This window comes from Schistocerca nitens, chromosome 12, assembly GCF_023898315.1.
Source record: "Schistocerca nitens isolate TAMUIC-IGC-003100 chromosome 12, iqSchNite1.1, whole genome shotgun sequence".
Classification (NCBI taxonomy): Eukaryota; Metazoa; Arthropoda; class Insecta; order Orthoptera; family Acrididae; genus Schistocerca; species Schistocerca nitens.
Genome location: NC_064625.1, coordinates 85,959,178 through 85,982,976, shown reverse-complemented (window position 1 = coordinate 85,982,976; position 23,799 = coordinate 85,959,178). Strand labels below are relative to the sequence as shown.

General features: G+C 43.6%; 1 protein-coding gene and 1 pseudogene across 1 annotated transcript in view; both read right to left on the bottom strand.

Moving 5' to 3' along the window:
• Positions 1 to 23,799, bottom strand: part of LOC126214923 (uncharacterized) — a 109,655-nt gene that overhangs the window by 45,343 nt on the left and 40,513 nt on the right. The window contains exons 2-3 of the mRNA XM_049941563.1: positions 11,491 to 11,670; positions 9,817 to 9,898 (exon numbers count right to left, since the gene is read on the bottom strand). Of these exons, the coding sequence (XP_049797520.1) occupies positions 9,817 to 9,898; positions 11,491 to 11,670 (262 nt within the window). The remainder of the gene's footprint in view (positions 1 to 9,816; positions 9,899 to 11,490; positions 11,671 to 23,799) is intronic.
• On the bottom strand, positions 17,439 to 17,556 carry LOC126215423 (5S ribosomal RNA; annotated as a pseudogene).

Here is a 23,799-nt window from a genome sequence, read left to right as displayed (position 1 = left end):
TCGATCACGACGCGTTTCGGGGGCTTTGCTTCATTGTCAAGCCCCACTTTAGAATTTTATCCTAGCAGTGTTGCCCCCTGAGAAAGCTACGATGTCGAAATATCTTTTACCATGCCTGTAAACTTTAAATGTAGTGCTTAGCAGAAAAATATGTAACGCGGGTGCATAGGATTTCAGATATTTGTTCTGCTCGCTATTCTGCTGAACAGCAAAACCGTAAAATACTCGCGTGATGATGGTGCAAATTTTGCGAATCGCCTCGTTACAGAATACTTAATATGTATTGGCTGATTACGTTGTCTTTATTAGATTATACGTGGTGAACCCCAAATGCACTTACAAAACTTCGCAGGTGTTTAGGAACATTTCCTGGGTATTTTGGCATCAGAGACCCATAGTCTCTAAAAAAATGGTTCAAATGGCTCTGAGCACTATGGGACTCAACTGCTGTGGTCATTAGTCCCCTAGAACTTAGAACTACTTAAACCTAACTAACCTAAGGACATCACAAACATCCATGCCCGAGGCAGGATTCGAACCTGCGACCGTAGCAGTCGCACGGTTCCAGACTGTGCGCCTAGAACCGCGAGACCACCGCGGCCGGCCATAGTCTCTAGTGGTTCGTTACAGAGTAAGTGCCTTTCGTTTCATTTCTCATCCTCATTTATTTTTGTATTTGTTATGCACTGAAAATATCTGCGCAACACTGCAGATGTGGATAGTATGTGCCATGTGTCTTGTCTGAAAACAAACCTGTTCCATTCACTCACGCAACTAATCGACCACAATATTTTTCCACTTGGGAGTGAGAGCACTTTGTTCAACTTATAGTGAGGTTTTAACGTGATATTTCACGGGAAAACGCTAAATCACTTGATAGTATATGCACAACTTTCCTGAAAGCAATCACAGTAAGATGCGTTTTCTGTATCACCAGTGTACTTGTTTAATGTAACGGCCATGGGAGACCCAGTAAAATAATATGCTGGTCGTGCAGTACTTGCTACAACAAGAATGCCTGCTTTACTCTCTCGGGTGTGTGGTTTTCCAGCAGTGTTAGTTGTACGTTAATAATGATACACAGAAGTAATATGGATAAGTTTATTGATGAAGACTTGGCCGATATGCACTTCATGTATGCGTTCACTGAATACAGTTTACCAGCGGCACAAAGACGTTATCCTCGGTTGTTCCCCTACCGACGGCAACAACATCGCAGCGCTTCTGCACTGGCTAGTAGTCGCATTACTCGTGTGTTCGTGTTGTTAATTTCTCGCGATTGGATACTACTGGACTTTTCGTTGTTGTGACGGCATATTGACAGAAACAACTATACCTGTGGTAACAAACCGAAAGAAACCATAATTACTCCCTAACGCGTCAACGGAGACCGCAGGTTCCTTGTACTAGAGTGCTGACAAAATATCAGTGAACAACCTCAGAAATTTTGTGGGTGCATTTGGGATTTAGCACGTGGTTTAACCTCTCAGCCACGTAGGCATCCTAAAAAATGATTGTTACAGTTCTTGATATTTTAAACATTTTTTAAAGCTGTGCGCTTAGCAACCGTGTATGCGAATTTATAAAATGTAACAGTCAGCCAACTGGTTGCACAAAACTTTTTTTTTCTTTTTTTCAAACACGGTACAGAGGTTTCGCTAACTCTAAGACTGTCTTAATCAGAATGGTAAAAGTTACTTCTACATAACAACTTTTAAATTTTAAGCAACAGTACCATCGTCAAGAGACAAGTTTTTGTTCCTTGAGTCAAGAATAGAGGTCATAATAAAAAAAAAGAGAGACAGCTATCAGAGTAATGCCATCACAGTTGCAAGCGGCGGCACAAATTAACTGCTGTAGCAGTTAACTTGTGCCACCGCTTGCAACTATGGCCTATAATTCTTGACTCGTGGAACAAAACAGAGTCTTTTGACAATAGCACTGTTGCTGAAAGTTTGAAAGTTGTTATGTGGATGTAACTTTTACCATTCTGATGAAGATAGCTCCAAGACTATCGACCTGGTTGCGTGTTTACAAAAAAAATACTTTTGTACTCAAGGTTATGACACCGCACGAAGAGTTTTACGTGTGCATCTGTTATCTGGAAGTCGCTATAAAGTGTGTGCCACTGTGTAGTTTCGACGTGACAACATCTCAGTCTGAGGCACGCATATCAGAGCACATTTGGTTGCGAAAAGAACCTTGTCTATCGCCGGATATTCCTGCCAAAGTTATACAGGCAGTAGTCACATATCTTCTGTATCTTGTCCAGTATAATTTTGTTCAAAATGGTTCAAATGGCTCTGAGCACTATGGGACATAACATCTATGGTCATCAGTCCCCTAGAACTTAGAACTACTTAAACCTAACTAAACTAAGGACATCACACAACATCCCATAATTTTGTGTTTTATGTAATATTCTCATATCATTTTGTGTCTCAGGTTTATAGCTAAACGTCTCTCTTACAAGTCTTACGGAACATCGTTGAAGCCTGCAGCGGGATGAGGCGAAATTTATGGATGTGAACTGACATAAGAACTAATGATTATCTCACGCTGAACAACGAGAGCGTTAACGAGCAGTTCGTGACAATTTGGTTTTTTATTTTATTAAAACTGATATCCTATCAAGTTATGTAGATGTACCTGGTTCGTAGTCCACGTTAAATTTCAGCCCCCCACCCCTCCTCCCAATAACTGCCTAGCAATATCATCACGCTTACAAGGGAATCTCCCCATCGCACCCCCCTCAGATTTAGTTATAAATTGACGCAGTGGACAGGCCTTGAAAAACTGAACACAGATCAATCGAGAAAACAGGAAGAAGTTGTGTGGAACTATGAAAAAATGAACAAAGTATACAAACTGAGTAGTCCATGTGCAACATATGCAACATCAAGGACAACGTCAGTTGAGGAGCGCCGTGGTCCCGTGGTTAGAGTGAGCAAATGCGGAACAAGAGGTCCTTTATTCGAGTCCTACCTCTAGTGAAAATTTTACTTTCTTTATTTTCGCAAAGTTACGATCTGTCCGTTCATTCACTGACGTCTCAGTTCACTGTAATAAGTTTAGTGTCTGTGTTTTGCGACCGCACCGCAAAACCGTGCGATTAGTAGACGAAAGGACGTGCCTTTCCAATAGGAACCGAAAACATTTCATCGCAAGGTCATAGGTCAACCGATTCCTCCACAGGAAAACACGTCTGATATATTCTATACGACACTGGTGACGGTATGTGCGCCACATGACAGGAATATGTTGTCGACCCACCTAACTTGCACACTTGGCGAAGGGGTAAAAAGATTCTTCTACGTTGCCCGATTTAGGTTTTCTTGTGGATGTGATAATCACTCCCAAAAAAGTGATGAAAACATAAGAGTTTGTCACATAAACTGCAACAAATGAGTGCAACAGTTTCACAGTCGCACAGTTTTCCCTGCGCTCTGTCAAAACATATGTTTTTTACGTTTTCAAATGTTTCCGTGTGTAGACCGTCAAATCCTGCATATGTCCAAGCAAATCTAAACATGTCCTGGAATTTTGGAGAGCGAAGTTGATTATGTGTGAGTGAGTGCCTGAACTTTAATAATTGTCTGAAAATAAAAAATTAAACTTTTCACTCGAGAGAAGATTTGAACCAAAGACCTCTCGTTCCACAGCTGCTCACGCTAACCACGGGACTACGGCGCTCGTAAGCTGACCGTCACCTAGATGTTGCCTATCTTGCGCATGGACTACTCAGTTTGTATATTTTGCTTATTTTTTTCATAGTTCCAAACAACTTCTTCCTGTTTTCCTCATTGATCTGTGTTCAGTTTTTCAAGGCCTATCCCTGTGCCAGCTTATAACTAAATCTGAGGGGGGTGCGATGGGGAGGTTCCCTTGTTAGTAAAGCACTGTTGTGCGAGAGACAATCTTCGATTTGGGGGGAAGCTTTATATTTTTATATATATCAGTAACCTCCCCATCCCGACTTTATAAAGAATCGAACACCCATATATTCGTATGAAACTCCTTCAAATGCCTGAACACCTTGCAAAAGAGATACTGTATCAAATATTTGACCGTAGGCATGTAAGCTATAAAAATTTTATAAAAGGCTTGAAATTAAGTTTGAAGTTGTCTGAAAGTCGCTATATGCCAGCATTAATAAATGCTCGATGAGAATAATACGAGGAATTTGCGCTCCATTTTGAGCAAAAGTTTTTCTCGTATCCCAACATTAACACCTGAACTACGTATCGTACAATGAATTAATTTTGCTGGCACAATCAGCGGTACACGTGGACACTGCCTGCACAATGTGTTGCGAATAGAATCAGTAGTAAAGAAGTGAAAATTGAAAACGTCATTTCTGGAACTGAGGATTTACTGCATAAACAGCGAAAAATGTAGTAAGTGATAAACTTTTTCTCTTTCATCATTTTGTGGGGGTTGTCAGCAAGAATTAAGTTTCGTAAAGGTTTGAAATTATGTGTACAGCTTGGTCAGAAGTCGCTAAGTGCTCCCATTCCCAGGTAATGGATGAATATAGTCGGGTTGATTTGCGCACCGTGATTTATGCTGCTTCAAGATATATGCTCAGTTTCTAACGTGAATAGTTGGCTTATTGCGTTCAACCTTTAACACAAGATTATACCTCCTAATGAATAGGTTATAACAGCATTAAAATTTTTTTAAATTCCGTAAATAATAATATGAAATTCTGAAAATCAAATTTTTTTTGCCCCTGGGAAGAGGCGTTATACAAGCAACTTGCTACTGGGATTGTCCATCGGGCAGTGGGTTAGCCATACTGTTAATCAAGTCACACACGGTGACGACAAAGTTAACAGTAGTTCAAAACTAATTACAAGCAGAGCCACGAAGATCTGGAATGTCGTCCGTGGAATCAAAGGAGGCTTCTCGCAAGAAGGAAGAAAAACGCTAAGCAGTCGTCAGCTTCGAACGAAGCGACGTCGATTTCAAGTTAAGTGACATCAGCGCACGAAACGTATGCACTTTTGAACGAAAAGTGAAAAGGTGCCTCATATCAACAAGAGCCAAAACTAGGAGAACGGGTAGGGCCGTCCGCGTAGCAAAGTTACATCCAACAAGTACGAGTTTGGATGCGATAAGTCAGTGTGCGAGAGGTTGTGGTTGAATTAGGACTCGTCTAGTTTTACTGCTTTCTAGTTTATTCGTCACGTTCACGCGAGTATTTTACAACGCCGTAACTTGACACGAGTGACGCAGAAAATAGTCTACACATCGCAAAATTATTTTAAATGTCATTTTACTTCATCCCGAACGAAAGTTCGCTTTCTAAACGCCTGCAGATGTGTTCAATTATATCTCGCCATTTTATTTTTAATCAAATATTGAGCTCCATTGTCCGATGGAGCGTGAGAAACGTACAAAAATACTTCATATGCCTCTGCGCAAGCTCTTCTTGGATTCATTTAAACTCGCAGTAGTCGCTCAATACATCTATGTATATATGCTGCAAATCGCTACGAAGTTGCGTGGTAGAAGGTACTTTTTACCTCCCATATATTGCGATTTATTTGTATCATATTCAGGCGTGGTGCGTGGGAAGATTGACTGCCAGTATGGGACTGCGTCATCTCTGATTTGTGTTATTTTTAAATTTCCTCTGTGATATGTAGGTAGGCAGTTGAAAAATAAACACAGTTTTATGCACTGAAATACAATTCTTTAAGCTTACATACGTAGAAGCCGCAATGAAATCCATTACTAAGAACTTTTTTAAATATGTCAGAGAAACATGGCTTGTTTTTCTAAGAGTTTCTGACAGTTTCGACTTTTCACTTCCGTGCCGCTCTTTAATTATTATCGTTCACTCTCGTGCGATGTCTGCATGCCTTCGGACATTCGTGCTGTCCTGGTCTGGACGCAAGTAATATCTCCAGTTCGTGCAGTCTGTTACGAATCCCATAGAAATATTATTACGTTTGTTAGTAAAGGAAAGACTTTTACACTGCTACCTTTAAAATTTAAAATTGATCGACGATTGTAGGGTGCTTTTTAAGCTTGCGAAGTAGGTCCTTTAACTCTTCATCACGTTCAACGCGCGGCTGAAAACAGTGAACCCTTATCTATGCCACGTGTACCTGGAATTAATGTCGCGAGTGATTTCCTCAATTATTTTTCCAGGTTCAGTTTTTACAAAGAAATTTTTGTGTTATTCTTTAGTCTCTCTAAAACCTAGACTATTCCATATTTTTCGCTGTTCTCGTATTGTAATCGGGAATTTATTCCGAAATACATGTAACAGTACTATAGAACTAGCGGAAGAAAAGCAGATGGTCTTCCCATGTAGTGTGAGATAATGAAAATGGTAAGTGGTATAACTTCGTAGTGTCATAAAAAATAGTTTATCGTCCGTTGTGCAAAACATTTGTCACCTTACCATGTTCGTTTTTGTTTCGCTTCCAATAAATGCCCTCATTAGCGGGAAAATATATTTTATTTCTTAACACACCTTTATACAATGTTGAGCTTTGTGCTGTTTATATTAGTAACAAATTAGCAACAGTTTAGTGTCTTTCATTTACAGTAAGTTTTTGTTAACATCTATGATTTCGATGTGGCATGTGAATTTTCACGGCTATGAATCTGTCTGCTAGTATTATTCTCTCCTTTTCGTAGACAACCAAGAAGTATTTTTATTACGACTTTTCTGTTTCAAATATAGCCACCTCGTTTTCTTTATAAATTTTTGTATAACGTCAACTTTTGGTAATACGTGTTCATTACATATAACGTGCTGCTGTGTGTGTGTGTGTGTGTGTGTGTGTGTGTGTGTGTGTGTGTGTGTGTGTGTGTGTACGTTCGAGAGAGAGAGAGAGATTCGACGCATTTTTGTCCTATCACCGACTACAATTTTCTCCTACTGTGGATTCCTGCATATTATATTTATCTCAACTAATACACGTCTGATAGATGTTACGTCATTCTATTTTCCTCTGCAGTATTTTGAAACTACAACAAACTGTGAAGCATGTAGTATACTCCACAGAAATAAAACCCGGATGTTTTTTTTTTTTTCGCTCAGCAGATTAAATTTTTCTCTGTAGATACAATGTATCATGAAACAGGTCATTTATGACAAGCTGATTGACATCTACATATTAGAATGGAAGACAAGAAACTATTCTGGGACGTTTCAAGCTATTTTATCTGAATCATGCGCTTCCGGGGAACACTAACAAAGCAATGCTGTGATGTTTACAAAAAAATCACATTTACAGACGTAATGCGTTTGTTGTATGTTTCCTTCGGGGGTTTTTCTACATCAGCGTACTTAAAAACCGCAGCAGTTCTGCTAAGAGCGTTTACTAACATTCTGTTCAGTTGTTGAGCTCATATTATCGTTATTTTTACTTCAACGTTACTTATCGTATTTTACACATATTGAAGCTATGGAAAGCTGCTCGTGTAAAATATTTAGTATAACAGCATTCATCAAACTGACGTATTTTTGAAATGCTTCCAAATGTTCTTTTTTAATACTGGTCATTGATTTAGTTGTGTAAAATAATTCCTGCCATTTAGCTTACTTGTTATACGAAAAATAACTAGCAGGCGACACATGTATTTAATTCGTAGTTGCAATGGCTACAGCTGTAGCATTGGAACCAACATGCTTCGGTGGTTTCAGTTACTTTTTAGTTAAGTTATGGTCAGCAAACAGGAGCTGCTTCACTGGCAGAAATAAATTCACGGCAATTTAGCTAGTGTCTGTTACATTCCTACTGCCTCAATTCTGACAAGGGACACAAGAAGGTTAAGTGTTTCTCACGTCACTAGAATCGTTTCCATCATGTAGCCTTCGATATTGTGAATTTCCAGACTGAGTCATTCGCACGGGTATTTGTTACTCTGTTGCCATTAGACAAGAGCAGTATATTCCTGACTGGTAATGTCAATGGGCCTATATTATAGTATTTATTGTTTTTCGTTAGTCCTAAAACTGACCTGGACTTCAACCCACCTCTTTCCCAGAACGTTCTCGCGGCACTACTTTATTTGTTTGTTTGTTACTTTCTCATATCTGTCTTTTTCATTTCTGTGAGGGTTCCAAAGTCCGAAGGGCGACTATTTATTCAAGAAATTGGCCTTGCAAAATTGCATGCTTGGATACACAGCAACTATATTTCATTAACAAAAAAAAAATAGTTCTTAATTTTCCAACATTTAAGTGACCGAGAAATTGCTGTAAGATCTGAATCCCAAAGAAAGAGCAGAAAACTGCCTGTCAGGACAGAACGAAGCACTGCGATAGAGCCGCAAATATGTGATTTTATTTTAAGTCCCTCGCAGTCTAAAAGTGGTTAAACAATGAGATTCCTACTGAGTTGCTTCCCAGTTGCTGTTGTGTGAAAATTGGGGCTGCTAATCGTAAAGGCTTTTTTTTTTCTCTCTCTTTCAGGTGAAAGTCGTTCCACAAAATTTTATTTTTGTGACATTCTACAGGAATACTGCCGCTCTTTATGGGCCTATGAAAGCGATAACCACAACCACTGGTTAGTTTTGTACGGTACACGCGTTTACGTATTTAGGCAGTAACGAGCAGAATAGTGTATTTCTTAATATTGAAAATAATTATTAAATTTGTGAAAAATTTAATAGCATCCAGTAAATGCTTAGAAAATGCCTAAAACACCGAGAAAGGTTTCTGCTTACTTCACCCAGAGCTCCTTTCCTTATAGTTGATTAACTGACATTCCTACTTACTGATAATTCTCGCTTGAATTTTATCATATAGATGGAAGTGGCTCATGAGCTACGACGCTGGACACGTATTCCGTTGAAATGGCGGTTCAGATTCCTGTGGAGCAAACCTGATTAATATTTTCCGTGGTTTTCCAGAACCTATTATGGACAGCATTATGACTAAGTGGCAATAAGATTTTTTCCCCCTCCTCGTCCAATTCCTGTCTCACGTTTTCCTCACGTGGTCGGGTCATACTCTCTAGATTAAACTACAACCACCTGTTCTCTTTTCAGCTGAGGCTCTACAAGTCGCTGCTACCAAATGCAAAAAATGAAAGGAATGAATTGAATTGTAAGTAAAGATTCTTCTGATGATCAGGCCACGTTTTCTATACTGCACGATTATACACAGGGTGTTCGGAAATTCACGTCACAAACTTTCAGGACCTATTGAGGGGAATGAGTACATAATACGTATTTCGTATAGGAATCCATGACCGGAAACGTACCATTTCCATTCTACGACGGTTTCGGTTCAGATGTTTAACTCATCCACTTCTGCTTGAGAAACTGAACTAGGCCTGACGCAGTACGATTATTAAGTAAAAATTCGAAAGAAAATATGAGGAAACATCCATTTGTCACTTACGCACAGTTGTTTGTATTAACATATCCACATTACATGTTTACGTTATTCCAAAACAAAAAAGAACCCAGCATACTATACGGACAGAATAGTACTGATGCATGACAACAGCGGTTCGATGTGGCGACCACCAACGTTGTTACAGGCATTGTATCTGCGAAGCATGTTCTGGTACACACTCTCCATCCCACATGGCGTCTCTTCAGTTTCCAGTACAGAGGCCAGAACTCGTGCCAGCAGATCTTCCTCAGTCTCCAGCTCGTGGTCCAGCGGCTAGCGTTGCTGCCTCTGGATCATGGGATCCCGGGTTCGGTTCCCAGCCTGGTTGGGGACTTTGCCCAGGGACTGGGTGTTTGCGTTGTCCTCATCATTTCTTCGTCATCCGTGGAAGTGGGGAAATTGGACTGTATGAAGATTGGGAATTTGTAGGGTCGCTGGTAACAGCTCACTTGAGAGCCCCAGAAACCTATCACCATCATCATCATCATCATCATCATCATCATCATCATCATCCTCTATCTCTACAGGAGTCTCGCAGCAAAGTAGGCTTTAAGTGACATCAGGTGACCGTCTGAAATAGTACATGTCATCCTGTCTACCCTACTGCATAGCAAGACAGACAACTCTGAAATTTTTCTTTTTCCCCTCAGCAGACGTGGATGCGTTACACGTCTGAATTGAAACCGTTGTAGAACGGTACGTTTCCGGGCATGGGTTCCCATTCAAAATATTATGTACTCACTCCCTTCTATAGGTTCTACAAGTTTGTAACGGATATTTCCGAAGACGCTGCATAAAAAAAACCGAATAAATAGTCACCGACAATGAACGATTCCTTTACATGTGTTTGTTCACCTGTATCTGTCATTCCACAAACGTTCGCCTAATGACGAGGGAGAGCTCAGCAGTCGAAATGCATCCTGGCCGCAATAAACTCTTACCATCGTAGACAGTCTCTCTTTTCAGGCCGAGGATGGCCGTTATTGGTATGGTCGAAACAGAATGAGATTTTCACTCTGCAGCGGAGTGTGCACTGATATGAAACTTCCTGGGAGATTAAAACTGTGTGCCGGACCGAGACTCGAACTCGGGACCTTTGCCTTTCGCGGGCAAGTGCTCTACCATCTGAACTACCCAAGCACGACTCACGCCCCGTCCTCACAGCTTTACTTCTGCCAGTACCGCGTCTCCTACCTTCCAAACTTTACAGAAGCTCTCCTGCGAACCTTGCAGAATTTGAGCTACTGGAAGAAATATTACAGAAGAATGTTCGAATGTGTGTGAAATCTTATGGGACTTAACTGCTAAGGTCATCAGTCCCTAAGCTTACACACTACTTAACCTAAATTATCCTACAGAGAAACACACACACCCATGCCAGAGGGAGGACTCGAACCTCCGCCGGGACCAGCCGCAGCGCCTTAGACCGCTAGGCTAACCCCCGCGCGGCATTACAGAAGAGCTTCTGCGAAGTTTTCAAGGTAAGAGACGAGGTACTGGCAGAATTGAAGCTGTGAGGACGGGTCGTGAGTCGTGCTTGGGTAGCTCAGATGGTAGAGCACTTGCGCGCCAAGGGCAAAGGTCCCGAGTTCGAGTCTCGGTCCGGCACACAGTTTTAATCTGCCAGGAAGTTTCATGTGGAAACAGCTTGTCAGCGGCAGAGATGAATTTTCACTACTCTACGCCAGAAAATTAATGTATTAGTAGACATCGTTTTCTGTCCGCCTCCGTTGTTCAGTGGTCAGCGTGTCTGGCTACTATAAAGAGGACCCGGTATCGGTTCCCGCTACTGCCAGAGATTTCTCCTCGGTCCCACGACTGGGAAGGGGTGCATTCAGCGTACCGATGCCAATTCAGGAGCTGCTTAAGTGGTCTGGAAAGCCGACAACGGGTGGCACATAGGTATGCTCCTCGGTACCGCATCCAAATAAAGCCAGTGGCGGAGGATGACACGGTGGTCGGTCTGTCCTGATTTTCGGGTCTGAGCCAGACCGTGGAGCATCTCTCACCTCTTTCTGGTTTTATTTTCAGTTAAAGTGTTTAACTTTGTCGGTTAATACATTTCTCGAGTGTTGCGGCGACTCGCCTCTTCCCAAACAAGTAAGCTCTGGCCCCTAGGAGACGCTAGCCACCGCCCCCGCAGAGTGGATGACGCAGCCGCCACCCCCACGGGAGGCGCAGCGACCCCCAGCTTCCGCCGCACCCCCGAGCCCCACCTCCGAAGCCGCCCCCGGCGCTTCCTGTGACTCAGACAGAGCCCGCAGCCGGCGGCCTATCCGCACACGCGGCCGCCTCTTCCGGCGCTGCAGAAAAGTGTTTTCCCCTCGCTTATTCCTCCTCGCACTTTATTTTTATTTTTATTCCTCCCCTCGGCTCTCGCCCGCCCCCCAGCGACACCGCCCCCCCCCTCTCCCCCTCACGCCTCGGTGGCTGGCGGCCGGAGTAGCGCTGGTTTTCCGCGGCGTAATGGGAAAATATAGCGGCGCTCAGCGCTCAGTGCAAACAAGCCGGCGCTCAAGTGGGCCGCGATAAAAACAACAGCCCGAGCGGCAAGCAGGCGCTGCCACGCTTTCCAAACTCCGTGCGCCACGGCTAGCGCTGCGGCGGCGGCCACGTAGCTACCCAAACAAGAGCTGCTGCAAGACGCAACTCGTTACAGCACGACGCGTTAAATACTTCATCGTTTCAAAGAAGCAAACAGTGACTCCTAAATCAGACCTGCACTGATGCTCTTTAATCCAGATCCACACAACGCGAGTCTAGAACGCTATGTGTGTGGAATACTGTTATATATCAACCATCACCTATTAGTATGGTAATCTTCCACCATCGAAATAACTTATTACACTACTGGCCATTACAAGTGCTACACCACGAAGATTACGTGCTACAGACGCGAAATTTAACCGACAGCAAGAAGATGCCGTGATATGCAAATGATTAGCTTTTCAGAGCATTTACACAAGGTTGGCGCCGGTGGCGACACCTGCAACGTGCTGACATGAGGAAAGTATCCAACCGATTTCTCATACACAAACAGCAGTTGACCGGCATTCCTGGTGAAACGTTGTTTATAGCATCATGATGGTCGCATACGTGTTTGGCGACATCGCGGTGAACGCACATTGGAAGCGTGTATTCGACATCGCCATACTGGCGTTATCACCCGGCCTGACGGTATGGGCTGCCATTGGTTACACGTCTCGGTCACCTCTTGTTCACATTGACGGCACTTTAAACAGTGGACGTTACATTTCAGATGTGTTACGACCAGTGGCTCTACCCTTCATTAGATCCCTGCGAAACCCTACATTTCAGCAGGATAATGCACGACCGCATGTTGCAGGTCCTGAACGGGCCTTTCTGGATACAGAAAATGTTCGACTGCTGCCCTGGCCAGCACATTCTCCAGATCTTTGACCAATTGAAAATGTCTGGCCAATGGTGGCCGAGCAACTGACTCGTCACAGTACACCAGTCACTCTCTTGATGAACTGTGGTATCGTGTTGAAGCTGCATGGACAGCTGTACCTGTACACGCCATCCAAGCTCTGTTTGACTCAATGCCCAGTCGTATCAAGGCCGTTATTACAGCCAGAGGTGGATGTTCTGGGTACTGATTTCTCAGGATCTATGCACCCAAATTGCTCGAAAATGTAATCACATATCAGTTCTAGTACAATATATTTGTCCAATGAATACCCGTTTATCATCTGCATTTCTTCTTGGTGTAGCAATTTTAATGGCCAGTAGTGTACGTCATCGTTTCAAGGATGCAAACAGTGACTCCTAAATCAGACCTCAATCGATGCTCTTTACTCCAGATCCACACAACGTGCATCTAGAACGCAATATGTGTGGAATACTTTCATATATCAACCATCACCCACTAGTACGGTAATTTTCCACCATCGAAATAATTTATTAATTTTACAAAAGAAAAATATGTACAAATAGGAGTATCAAACAAGGCATGCAACGTAGAACGAACAGAAAAAAACTTCAGAAAGTGTACAAACTGACGTGGATGCATTACGACAAAAGAAACGTTTCAAGCCAAGCTCAGTCATTGCAGCACAGTTGTACTACCAGAAGTGTCCGCCCCCGGTAGCTGAGTGGTCAGCGCGACGGACTGACAATTCTAAGGGCCCAGGTTCGATTCTCGGCTGGGTCGGAGATTTTCTCCGCTCAGGCACTGGGTGCTGTGTTGTCCTAATCATCATCATTTCATCCCCATAGACGCGCAAGTCGCCGAAGTGGCGTCAACTCGAAAGACTTGCACCAGGCGAACGGTCTACCCAGCGGGAGGCCGTCGTCACACGACATATATATATATACTACCAGAAGTACTCCACGCAACAGGAATGACAATAGGAGCATCAGACATCAAAGCGACAGGAAAAAATAGCACGTAAACTCCTCAGAAAAATTCTTGCAGCAGGACACAAAGATGGAAAATGTATGAATTGGCCAAGCAAAGAATTATATGAATGCGTAGACGGACTCACAGAAATGATCAGAAAACGGCGATTAACATACTATGGACACATACATAGTATAAACAACGTACTCACAAAGGGGATTTTTTTCTTAGTAAAAAGGTCAATAAAAGAAATTGGTTTCAGGAAATGGAAGAAGACCTAAAACAGGCAGGAACCAGAACGGAAATGATAAATGAAAGTGACAAATTCAGAAACAAAAATATAAAACTCGAAATATGAAGTAAAATAAAGGAAAAAGCAGGGAAAATGGGAAAACAGTAATAGAGGCAAAGAATGAAGAGGTTTTGGGAAGCAAATAAGAAGAAGGAAAAAGGTAAGAAAGAATAATCGTGTAACATTAAAGTTAGTCACTATATTGAGGGCAAAAAATATGTGATAATAATAAAAATAATAAAGATAATTAGGAAATGGCTGAATAAATATAGCGTTAGTCTCTAACTTCTTAGAAAGTTCCTAAAACATTGAGAAGTTAGTGCATGCCTTACAGACCATATAAACTGTCCATCCATATAGTTTTGACACTGATTTTATCCAACGTATAACTGACGTCAGCATAGTAGCAATGGAGGTAACTTGAACTAGTAACTGTCAATGGAACAGACATCCATTCAAGCAGTCAATAGGAAGCAGGCAGTGTTAAGGACTGGATGTGTAGTTGTAGTGTGTCAATATTGTTGTTCCACAAATCGCCAGTGAGCGACATTCCTAAATCACACATTCAAGGCTTCCCCAGAATGTTTTTAGCATGCTGTGTGCGAGCTCTATCGGTCTGCCAAATAAACTTGCTTCGCAGGTCAGCCTACATGTCAGGGGCGAGAAATGGTTTTGTGGCCCCTAACTAATAGGATACCCTGAATGACAGGTTTTTTGTGTAAGAATAGTATCAGCCTGCTTTACTGATATGCTTTGCAAGGCAGCCTGAATATTGGGGACAAATAAACGATTTTGAAGTCCTTGATGTGTAATGTGCCCTGCAAAAGAGGCGTATTGTGTGTAGTATTGGCCTACTTCAAGGAACTGTATTGCAGGGCTACGTGTGCTAACGAGCATAGCTGGGGACAAGCTGTGATAGATAGAGAAGGGGATGAACAGAGCAAGGAGGAAGGAGCAAATGGACTGAGAGAGGGGAGGAAGATGAGATGCACGAAGCAGGTGTAAGGTGCAGAGGGTTAGTGGGCAGGTGGAAATGGAAGAGACAGAGAGAGAGAGATGGGGAGGAGGATAAGATCAGAGGGAGGGGGATGAAGATGTGTTCAGAGATAGGGGGTGGTGAAAATGGACAAAGAGAGGGACAGAAGGAGAGGAAGAGACAGAGATAGTAGGAAGGAGGAGAATGACAGATTGTGGTGGTAGGAAGAGGTGGACAGAGGGAGAGAAAGAAGTGGACACAGAGAGAGGGAGTCTGTGTCCAACATATGTGTTGAATGAGAGAGAGAGAGGTCGGGAGGAGCGCTGGGCATCTCCAATTGTCACAACTACTGTAATTACGTCTCTTACACCAGCAAAGCTGTTATGATAGCAGGGGCGGAAAGAGTCGTAAATTCCAAAAGCAGAACAGTCACGGAAATCGATAAGTTTGGCGTGAATAACGTGTCGTGGGAGCACGAAGCAGTCAATGATGGGTAACAAAATACATCTTCTATCATAACTTCAGCATGTTGTAATTATATCACAAAGTTTATAAGTCGAAAAAGGCGATTGCATGACGGCAAGGAGTTGCTAATAGCGTTACTCGGTGGCTCCACGCAGACAGGGAGCGACAAGAGAGAGGGTTATTAAATTTTGGTCGGGTCGCGGTCTGCGAGAGGGGCCGCATGCCGGGAGATGGATTCCGGGGTTAAACTGCCGGCTGATCCGCTCCAGCACGCCGGAGAGGGGGCGCCTGATATGTGGGGTAAAGGCTTAGGCCGGCTCCTGAGGGAGGCGCGGCAAAGTGTCCCAAGGGACAGATCTGGGACTGCGCCGAAAGGTATAAGGCGCTTGCGTGGAGACGAGGGGAGTCGCGTCCTGTCTACCTAGACCAGTGTCGCCACTTTATTCACAAGGGTACCTAGCGGCCATGGTGCTCGCCTCTCTCTCGAGTGTACAGTTCGTGTTATTTATAGCTCACAGTGTATGTTAAGATTCACAATGCAGCGTAGTGACAATATTTCGAAGACCGCCCCAGCCGTGCTAACCAGGTGCTGCGAACTGTGCTGTTGTGTACACCCCCTGCCTGGACGGCAATCAGACTGTGAAGTGTTGTTGCTGTGGCGCCGCTGTTTACTGCCGGGTTCGACTCCAGTCACTCGCTCCGTCTTTTGACACTCATTTTTATTTCGGAGTCCGCACTGTCGCTTCCGTGAAACGCACACTGCTTCCGCGTTTTCCATCTCTGGTGCTTGGGATGGCCGGCGAGATCTTAATAAACTGAGGTCAGGAACACCGATATTTGATCATCGTGAAACTTCCTCTCTAGCTCATGTTACCATTATTATTATTATTATTATTATTATTATTATTATTATCATCATCATCAAAGGGTGTGAAGCTGGCATGTCTTATGTGCGACAGACTATTAGAACAATGGAGGAAAGGAGCAATGAACGTCAGCGACACGCCCGACTAAAATAACAAAACAAATCAGCTATCGCCGAGCAATGTTTCGTGCTTAATCGTGAGATGAAACGGGACAAGACCAGTATCGCGATGAAAGAAATCAAGTACGGACAACATACGGCTCGCAGCAACTGAATAAAATCAATTGGGTCGGTCGTTAAAATACTGTGTCTAGCAATGAAATCAACAATTTGTCTGTAGAGACACAGGAAGAACATTAGGCATTCACGCCGAAAGATACCTGAGGGGTCACACATTCACCTAACTGATATTCACAGGTCTACAAAAATACAATAAGAAAACATTTGTTACTGTTTCCGCGGTTTTCTGCCTGAAGACTGGCTCGATGCAGCTCACCACAGTAGCTACCTGTGCCAACCTCTTCATCTCTGCGTAACTACTGAAGCCCACACATTTTTGAAGCTCCTCACTGTATCCACCCCTTAGCCTTCCTATTTTTTATCTGTGCCCCTCACGTTTTTCCAATATAACCAACTTGATGATTTCTTGATTCGTCAGGGCGTTCCCCATCAACTGATCCCTACTTTCAGTCAAATTGTGCCACAAATTTCTTTCTTCGGCAGTTGGATACAGTATTTTTCTCGATGTACACAGCTAATCTTTATCATTCTTCTGTGGCACCGCATTGCAAAAGCTTCTACTCTCTTCTTGCCTGAACTGACCATCGTCCACGTTCCATTTCTGCAGACGGCAGCACTGCAGACAAATACCTTCTAAAAGACTTCCTAACACTTAAATGTATACTAGCACTCCATCTTCAGGCCACGAGTGGCCTACCGGGACCATCCGACCGCCGTGTCATCCTCAGTGGAGGATGCGGATAGGAGGGGCGTGGGATCAGCACACCGCTCTCCTGGTCATAGGATGGATGGTATTCTTGACCGAAGCCGCTACTATTCGGTCGAGTAGCTCCTCAATTGGCATCACGAGGCTGAGTGCACCCCGAAAAATGGCAACAGCGCATGGCGGCCTGGATGGTCACCCATCCAAGTGCCGACCACACCCGACAGCGCTTAACTTCGGTGATCTCACGGGAACCGGTGTATCCACTGCGGCAAGGCCGTTGCCTATATTCATACTAGACATCAACCAATTTTTCTTTTTCAAAAATCTTTTTCTTACTGTAGCTAGTCCACATTTAGTATTTTCTCTACTTCGGGCAGCATCAATTATATTGCTGTCCAAACAGCAAAATTCCTCTACTAATTTTCGTGCCTTATGTCTTAATCTAATATACAGGGCGGGGCAAGGAAAAGTGGCCTGGAGAACAAAGTTACAGGGGACTAAGAAAAACAGCAGAGGTAAGGAAATACAGCACTAATCTGACTACAGCAAATGTTGAAAGTGACCACCATTCATGTCTTGGCGCTTTTGGGCCCTGGTCAGCAAGTTGCTGAAGGTGGATATAAGCTGGTGTGCTGGAATTGCTGCAGTCTCATTCGAAATGTTCTGCTGCAGTTCTTGAAGACTATGAAGGTTGTTGCGATACACGTTAGACTTGAGGGCTCCGCACACAAGGTAATCGCAGCTGACAGACCATGTGACCTGGGTGGCCAGCTACGACCGCGACCAGACACCTCCGCTAACAACTTTGCCAGACGTGAAGACTGTGAAATGTGTTCCAAGGTTATACGTTCTGAACCGGCGTCTCTCATTTGGCGGGCGTAAACGTAGTGTGGGCGTGAGGGGGTGTGTTTGTATACATTCAAGTCCAATCGCATTCATTCCCCCAGACCACTTTTACTTGCCCAGTCCTATAAAATGGAAATACAGGGCGATTATTATACAAACAACTATTAATTTTTATGCCGAAACGTGTTTCACCACCTTCGTGTCACCATCAGTGAACGCTTTTATTCACTTCTGTAAGGTATGAATAGACCTAGATAATAGTAGCGACTACTAGAGCTTCAAAGCCAAACTATGATAGAATTTTGTTGTTGTGGCCTTCAGTCCGAAGACTGGTTTGATAGCCGCCGCTGTGGCCGAGCGATTCTAGGCGCTTCAGTCCGGAACCGCGCTGCTGCTACGGTCGCAGGTTCGAATCCTGCCTCGGGCATGGATGTGTGTGATGTCCTTAGGTTACTCAGGTTTAAGTAGTTCTAAGTCCAGGGGACTGATGACCATAGATGTTAAGTCCCATAGTGCTCAGAGCCATTTGAAACATTTGGAACTGGTTTCTGCAACTCTCCATGCTACTCTATCCCGTGCAAGCCTATTTCTCTTCGCATTACTACTGCTAGCAATCTCCATTTGAACATGATTGATTTATTCATCACTTGGTCTCCCTCTACAATTTTCAGTTCGCTTAAACGGGTAGGAAGGTTAGAGAATTTAAAAATGGAAACACATAGGTTAAAGTTAGATATAGTGTGAGTTAGTGAAGTGAGGTGGTACGTAGGACAGGACAGGCGAGGTGAAGTGAGGTGAGAACATGGTTACAAATACAAATAGTGGTAATGCAGGAGTTGGTCTAATAGTGAAGAAGAAAATTATTTGTATAAAGAATATGACTATAATTCATCAAACTTCCTGGCAGATTAAATCTGTATGCTGGTACGAGTCTAGAGCTTTCAGCCTTTGTCTTTCACAGTCTTTCGGTTTGGCAGACAACGTTAATCCGCCGGAAAGTTTCACATCAGCGCACACTTCGCTGAAAAATTCATTCTGGAAACGTACACCACGCTCTGGCTGAGCCGTGTCTACGCAATATCGTTTCTTCCAGGAGTGCTAGTCATGTAAACATCGTAGGAGAGCTTCTGTGAAGTTTAGAAAGTAGAAGATGAGCTACTGGCAGCAGTAAAATTATGCTGGGTAGTTCAGTTGGTAGAGCAGTAGTCCGTGAAAGGCAAAGGTCCCGTGTTCGATACTCGGTCCGGAATACAGTTTGAAGCTACCAGGAAGTTTCGTATCAGAGCACTCTCCGTTGCAGAGTGATCTGCATTTCACATCAAAAGGGGAGGTGAGCATCGTTGTAGTGGCGATAAGAAATGGAATCAAATGGTTCAAATGGCTCTAAGCACTATGGGACTTACCATCCGAGGTCATTAGTCGCCTAAACTTAGAACTACTTAAACCTAATTAACCTAAGGACAGCACACACATCCATGCCCGAGGCAGGATTCGAACCTGCGACCGGAGCAGCAGCGCGGTTCCAGACTGAAGCGCCTAGAACCGCTCGGCCACAATGGCCGACAGAAATGGAATCGATCGACAATATAAACAAGCGGAAAGCTCTGATTGGCTCCTGAATGGGGGCTATGAAGAATTCCCTAAACAGGTTCCTCACATCGAAGAGCTGCGACGGGACGACGAAGATCGAGGGAGAAACGAGTAGCGCTGACAGCAGGGAAGGTAGCAATTCTGGGCAGAAACAAAAGGCTCTCTCTCTCTCTCTGTGTGTGTGTGTGTGTGTGTGTGTGTGTGTGTGTGTGTGTGTGTGTGTGGTGGGCGAGCAGAGCAGACGCAGACGCGGGAAGCTGCGCTAATCAAATCCTCCCTTTCTGTGTCCTCGCCGCTGCCTCCGCAGAGAGTACACCGGGCCTTTCTGTTTTTCCCTGCGAGTCCTGTAGGAGAGGCAGAGGATGCGGTCTGCTGTGCTGGCGGGACACGGGAGACACGACGTTTCTGCGGGGGAGCTCGGGTCGGTTGGATGCGGCGGGAACAGGCCGAGCTAGCGAGGCACTTACACTAAGGCGCACCCGGCTCACGGCATGGCAGAGCGGGCTCCCAGCTGCACAAAGCGCGCGCTTACTACTGGCTGACGCGGCGTGAGGGCAGAAAACGGAAGGTCAAACGCCGAGGATCGTTACCTGTACCTACATCTACATTGTTGTTGTTATGGTTTCAGTCCTGAGACTGGTTTGATGCAGCTCTCCCTGCTACTCTATCCTGTGCAAGCTTCTTCATCTCCCAGTACCTACTGCAACCTACATCCTTCTGAATCTGCTTAGTGTATTCATCTCTTGGTCTCCCCCTACGATTTTTACCCTCCACGCTGCCCTCCAATGCTAAATTTGTGATCCCTTGATGCCTCAAAACATGTCCTACCAACCGATCCCTTCTTCTAGTCAAGTTGTGCCACAAACTTCTCTTCTCCCCAATCATATTCAGTACCTCCTCATTAGTTACGTGATCTACCCACCTTATCTTCAGCATTCTTCTGTAGCACCACATTTCGAAAGCTTCTATTCTCTTCTTGTCCAAACTGGTTATCGTCCATGTTTCACTTCCATACAGGGCTACACTCCATACAAATACTTTCAGAAACGACTTCCTGACACTTAAATCTATACTCGATGTTAACAAATTTCTCTTCTTCAGAAACGATTTCCTTGTTATTGCCAGTCTACATTTCATATCCTCACTACTTCGACCATCATCAGTAATTTTACTCCCTAAATAGCAAAACTCCTTTACTACTTTAAGTGTTTCATTTCCTAATCTAATCCCCTCAGCATCACCCGATTTAATTTGACTACATTCCATTATCCTCGTTTTGCTTTTGTTGATGTTCATCTTATATCCTCCTTTCAAGACACTGTCCATTCCATTCAACTGCTCTTCCAAGTCCTTTGCTGTCTCTGACAGAATTACAATGTCATCGGCGAACCTTGAAGTTTTTATTTCTTCTCCATGGATTTTAATACCTACTCCGAATTTTTCTTTTGTTTCCTTTACTGCTTGCTCAATATACAGATTGAATAACATCGGGGAGAGGCTACAACCCTGTCTCACTCCTTTCCCAACCACTGCTTCCCTTTCATGCCCCTCGACTCTTATAACTGCCATCTGGTTTCTGTACAAATTGTAAATAGCCTTTCGCTCCTTGTGTTTTACCCCTGCCACCTTCAGAAATTGAAAGAGAGTATTCCAGTTAACGTTGTCAAAAGCTTTCTCTAAGTCTACAAATGCTAGAAACGTAGGTTTGCCTTTTCTTAATCTTTCTTCTAAGATAAGTCGTAAGGTTAGTATTGCCTCACGTGTTCCAACATTTCTACGGAATCCAAACTGATCTTCCCCGAGGTCCGCTTCTACCAGTTTTTCCATTCGTCTGTAAAGAATTCGCGTTAGTATTTTGCAGCTGTGACTTATTAAACTGATAGTTCGGTAATTTTCACATCTGTCAAATGGTTCTGAGCACTATGGGACTCAACTGCTGAGGTCATAAGTCCCCTAGAACTTAGAACTAATTAAACCTAACTAACCTAAGGACAACACAAACATCCATGCCCGAGGCAGGATTCGAACCTGCGACCGTAGCGGTCGCGCGGTTCTAGACTGTAGCGCCAGAACCGCTCGGCCACCAGAGGCCGGCTCACATCTGTCAACACCTGCTTTCTTTGGGATTGGAATTATTATATTCTTCTTGAAGTCTGTGGGTATTTCGCCTGTCTCATACTTCTTGCTCACCAGATGGTAGAGTTTTGTCATGACTGGCTCACCCAAGGCCATCAGTAGTTATAATGGAATGTTGTCTACTCCCGGGGCCTTGTTTCGACTCAGGTGTTTCAGTGCTCTGTCAAACTCTTCACGCAGTATCTTATCTCCCATTTCATCTTCATCTACATCCTCTTCCATTTCCATAATATTGTCCTCAAGTACATCGCCCTTGTATAAACCCTCTATATACTCCTTCCACTTTTCTGCCTTCCCTTCTTTGCTTAGAACTGGGTTGCCATCTGAGCTCTTGATATTCATACAAGTGGTTCTCTTCTCTCCAAAGGTCTCTTTAATTTTCCTGTAGGCAGTATCTATCTTACCCCTAGTGAGACAAGCCTCTACATCCTTACATTTGTCCTCTAGCCATCCCTGCTTAGCCATTTTGCGCTTCCTGTCGATCTCATTTTTGAGACGTTTGTATTCCTTTTTGCCTGCTTCATTTACTGCATTTTTATATTTTCTCCTTTCATCAATTAAATTCAATATTTCTTGAGTTACCCAAGGATTTCTATTAGCCCTCGTCTTTTTACCTACTTGATCCTCTGCTGCCTTCACTACTTCATCCCTCAGAGCTACCCATTCTTCTTCTACTGTATTTCTTTCCCCCATTCCTGTCAATTGTTCCCTTATGCTCTCCCTGAAACTCTCTACAACCTCTGGTTCTTTCAGTTTATCCAGGTCCCATCTCCTTAAATTCCCACCTTTTTGCAGTTTCTTCAGTTTCAATCTGCAGTTCATTACCAATAGATTGTGGTCAGAATCCACATCTGCCCCTGTAAATGTCTTACAATTTAAAACCTGGTTCCTAAATCTCTGTCTTACCATTATATAATCTATCTGATACCTTTTAGTATCTCCAGGATTCTTCCAGGTATACAACCTTCTTTTATGATTCTTGAACCACGTGTTAGCTATGATTAAGTTATGCTCTGTGCAAAATTCTACCAGACGGCTTCCTCTTTCATTTCTTCCCCCCAATCCATATTCACCTACTATGTTTCCTTCTCTCCCTTTTCCTACTGACGAATTCCAGTCACCCATGACTATTAAATTTTCGTCTCCCTTCACTACCTGAATAATTTCTTTTATCTCGTCATACATTTCATCAATTTCTTCATCATCTGCAGAGCTAGTTGGCTTATAAACTTGTACTACTGTAGTAGGCATGGGCTTTGTGTCTATCTTGGTCACAATAATGCGTTCACTATGCTGTTTGTAGTAGCTAACCCGCACTCCTATTTTTTTATTCATTATTAAACCTACTCCTGCATTACCCCTATTTGATTTTGTATTTATAACCCTGTAATCACCTGACCAAAAGTCTTGTTCCTCCTGCCACCGAACTTCACTAATTCCCACTATATCTAACTTTAACCTATCCATTTCCCTTTTTAAATTTTCTAACCTACCTGCCCGATTAAGGGATCTGACATTCCACGCTCCGATCCGTAGAATGCCAGTTTTCTTTCTCCTGATAACGACGTCTACATACGTATCCAGAAAACAGTTGTGGAAGGCATGGTACAGCACATCACATGTCTGCTGGCTCTCTTACCTACCAGTCGCGTACGGAGTGCTGGAAAAATGACTGCTTATGCTCCCTATATACCGCACCGAACAGAAGCGAACAAAGACATGTTCACTACCATTCGCTTGTATCTTTAAATAGGTCCGGTGAACCGGCCTGTCTGTGGATGGTTTTTAGGCGGTTTTCCATCTGCCTCGGCGAATGCGGGCTGATTCCCCTTATTCCGCCTCTGTTACACTATGTCGGCGATTGCTGCGCAAACAAGTTCTCCACGTACGCGTACACCACCATTGCTCTACCACGCAAACATAGGGGTTACACTCGTCTGGTGTGAGACGTTC